Source organism: Dendroctonus ponderosae, unplaced genomic scaffold, assembly GCF_020466585.1.
Source record: "Dendroctonus ponderosae isolate FM_Combo_2020 unplaced genomic scaffold, Dpon_F_20191213v2 Dpon_F_20191213_11, whole genome shotgun sequence".
NCBI classification, from domain to species: Eukaryota; Metazoa; Arthropoda; class Insecta; order Coleoptera; family Curculionidae; genus Dendroctonus; species Dendroctonus ponderosae.
In genome coordinates, this window is record NW_026017213.1 from 3,146,505 (window position 1) to 3,151,166 (window position 4,662).

General features: G+C 44.9%; 1 protein-coding gene across 1 annotated transcript in view; it reads right to left on the minus strand.

The window, feature by feature from the left end:
- The window catches only part of LOC109542401 (protein mahjong), a gene marked incomplete in the record, with an annotated part of 13,603 nt that overhangs the window by 3,120 nt on the left and 5,821 nt on the right, over nucleotides 1-4,662 (minus strand). The window contains 2 exon segments of the mRNA XM_019911619.2: nucleotides 1,809-3,574; nucleotides 3,631-3,831. Of these exon segments, the coding sequence (XP_019767178.2) occupies nucleotides 1,809-3,574; nucleotides 3,631-3,831 (1,967 nt within the window).

Consider the following 4,662-nt stretch of genomic DNA (forward strand, 5'->3'; position numbering starts at 1 on the left):
AACCAGACGATGAAATTCCACTTAACGAATGGTTAGAAAAGTATAAAGACTCTGACTACGAGTATGACACAGACGAAGATGTTCCAATGTTGTCGAAGAACAAGTTAAAACCAATTTGAGTGATTTCAATTTCTTCGAATATGTGAGCATTGATAATGGCGTTCTTACAAGAGAAATGTTGACCGATGAGCAAATTATACGCCGTAACCTCATCTACAGCTTTAAGCGATAATGAGAAAGATGACGATTTAGGTGAAACGTACAAACAAAAATTACAGACTTTATGAAATAGATTTCAAATTGAATTTTGTTTATCTTTTTGTGTTCTTTTTAGACATACCTACTAACTTCTACTACTCTATGTAAAAATAACGCAATAAAATACACCACGTGTTTTTGTATTATTATGTACACTTATAGCGAAGTCCGGATATAACGAACCAGTTTTAGCTCATTTTCCAAGTTCGTTATATCCGGACTCAACTGTAATTCGTATTTTTTAATACCTATTAGAGTGAGTTACACTATAAAGAAGTTTCTTACGTTGCCTTTGACCTTGTACGGAGTTTTAATTTTTAAGGTTTTTCAATAAAAATTAATATAAACAACCAGTTTAATGTCAAAAAAGATTAAGTTTTTCTGCAAATCTGCTAGTTCTAGCCGTTTATCAAGCAGTTGCTCGTATCTTTCAGCTATTTCAGACCTTGTTAGAGCTTTGATTTGCATTGTTAGTCGACGTCTAGTAGATGCTAGTACAGTAGTCAGTAGCATAGAACAAGGCTTATATATATTATATATTATAGGTCAGTGGTACACATATATGAAGACAAGGAGTACACAATAAAATATAACATAACCAATATATTACTGGCCGTGTTGCTGCGAAAGATCATGTGAAATAAAATTCGATAATCATGAATATAGCAACCTAAGCCAAAAAAGCGGCGGTGCCATAGTGATTCTCTGATTAACTAACAGACGATTAGTTTGTTAATCAATCAGTGTTTAAAGCGAGAACGGTGCAACCGGTGGTTTGGGCCCCAGTTTTTTAAATTGCTGTAATGTTCATATTTGGCTGTTTGGCTAATAAGTTTGCCGACCACTGGCCCCAGTGAATTCGATAATCTGTTTTTCTAGCCTTGAAACAGACCTTAATAAAGCGTGGAAAAGTCGGTAATTTTTAGAGTATAAACGGAGTTTTCCTATATCCAAAGAGCCCCGAAGATGCAAACTCGCCGTTTACAACCAAAGTGTAGAACAGGTGATGACCTTTAAATATCTTGGAGCAAACATCACGAGTAACAGGAATCTAAGGGAGGAAGTAAGGGATCAAACATCAAAAGCAGCTCTAATATCGGGGTACTTGCGAGACACCATCTGGAGAAACAAGCACATGAGTATAGGGAGTAAAGTCAGAATCTACAAAACTTGCGTGAGACCAGTGATGACATACGCCGCAGAAACAATAGCGGAAAACACAACAACCAAACGCTTGCTAAGAACAACAGACATGCGAGTCCTAAGCTCCATAACAGGACACACACTATACGATATGAAAAGGAGTGAGGAAATTAGAGAGATACCTGTAAGGTTTCGGATGTTGTAAGATGGACCAGAACAAGGAGAAGAGCGTGGAGAAACCATGTAGAGAGAATGGCAAAAATCGCCAAAAACCAAAAACCTAACAGCTCAAGACTATCAGGAAGACCACCGAAGCGATGGTACGAAAGCTGGACATCAGCATCTCAGGACTAGGAAGTTGAAGAAACGGAGTTTTCCAACTCCAGAAATTGAGAAGTTTTACTCACTTCAGGTCAAAGTCCTTGAGGCCCCACAGGGCGGAAATGGGGCCGCCCCATGTCGAGCTGGTCAACAGCAGCTCCCCCGTTCGGTTGGGCTCCATGTGCACTATGTAGTTGTCATGGGCGGAGAACGAGTGCTCCTCATTCCCGGTGAACTTGTCGTAGATGTGAATGTCGCCGTTGTAGTCGCCCACAATGATCGAGTTTCTGGCCGGCAGGAACTTGGCGCAGGTGAAGAACCCTTCCTCCGTGTTGGAGCGAATGGTCTGCACCGGGCAGAACCTGGAATGCAGGAACCGCCGATCCATGGACCGCGACTGGTAGCCCATCTCCCTGCGTGCATGGCGCATGGCGAAATTGATCGGCACCAATTTTCGCTTCGGGTCTGGACACTTGTGGGGCGCGAACAGATTGAACTGGGGACAGGTGGCCATCGGGTTTTTGCACAGTGCATGCTGATTGATCAGATACTCGGTAATGATCGAGTCGAGGGTGATTCGAGGGGGGTCGTGCGGCTCTTCAGGCGGCGGCAAAATCGGGCGCACCACAGGCTCATTGTAGATTTGCTTCTGCAGGCGCAACTTTTGCACCGGCGTGGTGGCGAGCTGCGAATGCACGGGGGTTTTCTTGATCAGCTTTATCGGGCCGATGGTGGGCGTGGATCCGTTTGCCGCCGGTTCACTGCCACTTGGCAATACGGACAAAGCGCGGACTGTTGAGGGCGACGAGAATGACAATCTAGTCCTAACTGGGGTCAAGTTGGTGGTGTACCGGAACTTGGTGGGGTGTTGCGCCGACAGCGACATTATCGCGTTGCTCAGTCCAGCTTCCTTCACCAGACTGGACGCTGTGTCTATGAACCCCTTGGTGACCAAGTGCTGGTGGATCAGCTGCAGCAGCTGTCGGTCGTTGAACTGTATCTTAGTCTGCGCCACCACATTGGCCTTATGGATACGATGAATGTTCGCTAACGACACCTCCAGGTCATTGGCGCCGTGTTTGGTTTTTCCCGAGAGTCTTTCCAGTAACTCGATGGCGTACTTTTGGAACGCTACATGCTCCTGGCGCTTCTCTTGCAAAATGGGGTCGCGCATCAGGTTCTGCAACTCGCCGCTGGTAAAAAGCGGCAGCTTCGATACGATCTGCCTTACAGTTTCGCATCTGGCCAACCCGGCCAGGCCTTTGCAAGCCAACGTTCGGATGGAATCAGCGTCTGTAATCGGTGTCTTACAGTTCATCAGCTGGATCAGGACCAAGATGCCGCTATTCGAGCGCACGCAGTCCCACACCTTCTGAATCAGCTCCTCCGAGCTCTTGTACTTGGTTTTCTTGGACGGGGAGCTTGTCGAACCATGCGAGAGCCGCATCGCAGACCCTCCGAGGCGCTGAATCGGCGCACAGACAGAATTCACCAGCACTCTTAAGGCGGCCTTTTCCACGTCCGAGTCGCGAACGATGTCGCCCTCTGCCGCTCCAACCACTATGCTGAATCCCACCGTTAGTCGCTCTTCCGGCAGATCGACCTTTTCGCACAGCAATGCCAGCACTTTGGGCATCACACACGCAATGGCTAGAACTTCAAGGGCCGATCGCACAATTTCCCCTCTGCCGCCGTAGTTCCACTCGTAGGCGAACGCGATGATCTTGAGCAGCAAAGTGATATCGCCCAGCTTCAACAGCTGATCTACTGGCGCCCAATGGCATCTGAACGGCATTCGCTCCAGGAGAAGCTCGATATTTTGTTGAATTTCTTCGGGAGACGATTTGCAGGGCTGTTGGAGAAAATCGATTACTTCTACTGTCGCTGCGAGCGCTAACAAACACTCACCTTATATGGAGGCAGAACTGCTCCCCCGCTCGGCCGGGATTGAGCTCGGTTGAGCGCTGCTGCCTTCAGATACAAATGAGCCTCCAGGTAGCGGCGATATGCCACGCACACATGCCTGACAATCTGGCGAGAAGCGCACTCTTGGTCTTCGTTCATTTGGCCAGTGTCACGCTCTGGCTGCAGTATCGACAAAGTTGAAATCTACAAAAGCCACAGGAGTGATTAGACCACAGGGTCCGAATAATAGCTTTTTTCGCGGTAGCGATTCAGCTTCAGAGCCGATCCTTTTCGTTCCGCGAACGCTTTTAGAACAATCTTTTAGGCCGAAAGTAGTACCAACAGGATTTTCGTTACTTTGTGCCTAACAGTAATCTCCCTACACGGAAATGCAATGGAGTGAAAGTGAAAATATGGAATTGCTGCGTTTTTGATTATTTTGAATAAAAAAGAATTATTCATGTTTTTGCAAACGCAAGATGCTACATCTGCTGTATATGACCTGCATTTTTTTGTACATTTACCGCTGGTGGCACAATTGGTACCACCGACGTCCTTTTGCCTGCATCCCGTTCCTTAATCCGAATTTATGGCTTTGTTTCCATTCACCCCGAGGCGAAAAATTGCTAACATCTGTAGGCAATTGCAAGTTTACTTTTACATTGGCGGTCTGATCAAAATTAGTTAATTCAATGCGATATAAACATAACAAACTTAATAATTCTTAAACTTAATAGTGATTTACAAATTATTATAAATACAATAAAATTTCATTTTTCAAAAGAGCAACTAAACGCCAAATTAGAGAGTGGAAAAAATGAATCTGCTGAAAACCCGTGGTTCTAAAACAGGTCAACGATACGTTCTCGCGAGAGCGTGATGGGATCACTTGAGAATACACTTTTGCGCAATAGGGTGTTTACATTGTATCAAAAATTCCTACAAACTGAACATTAAATAAGTTTATACTATCTATCTATTGCTATTTTGTTAAATATTTAATAAACAAATTCAGCTAAAATTCAAATTATTCAT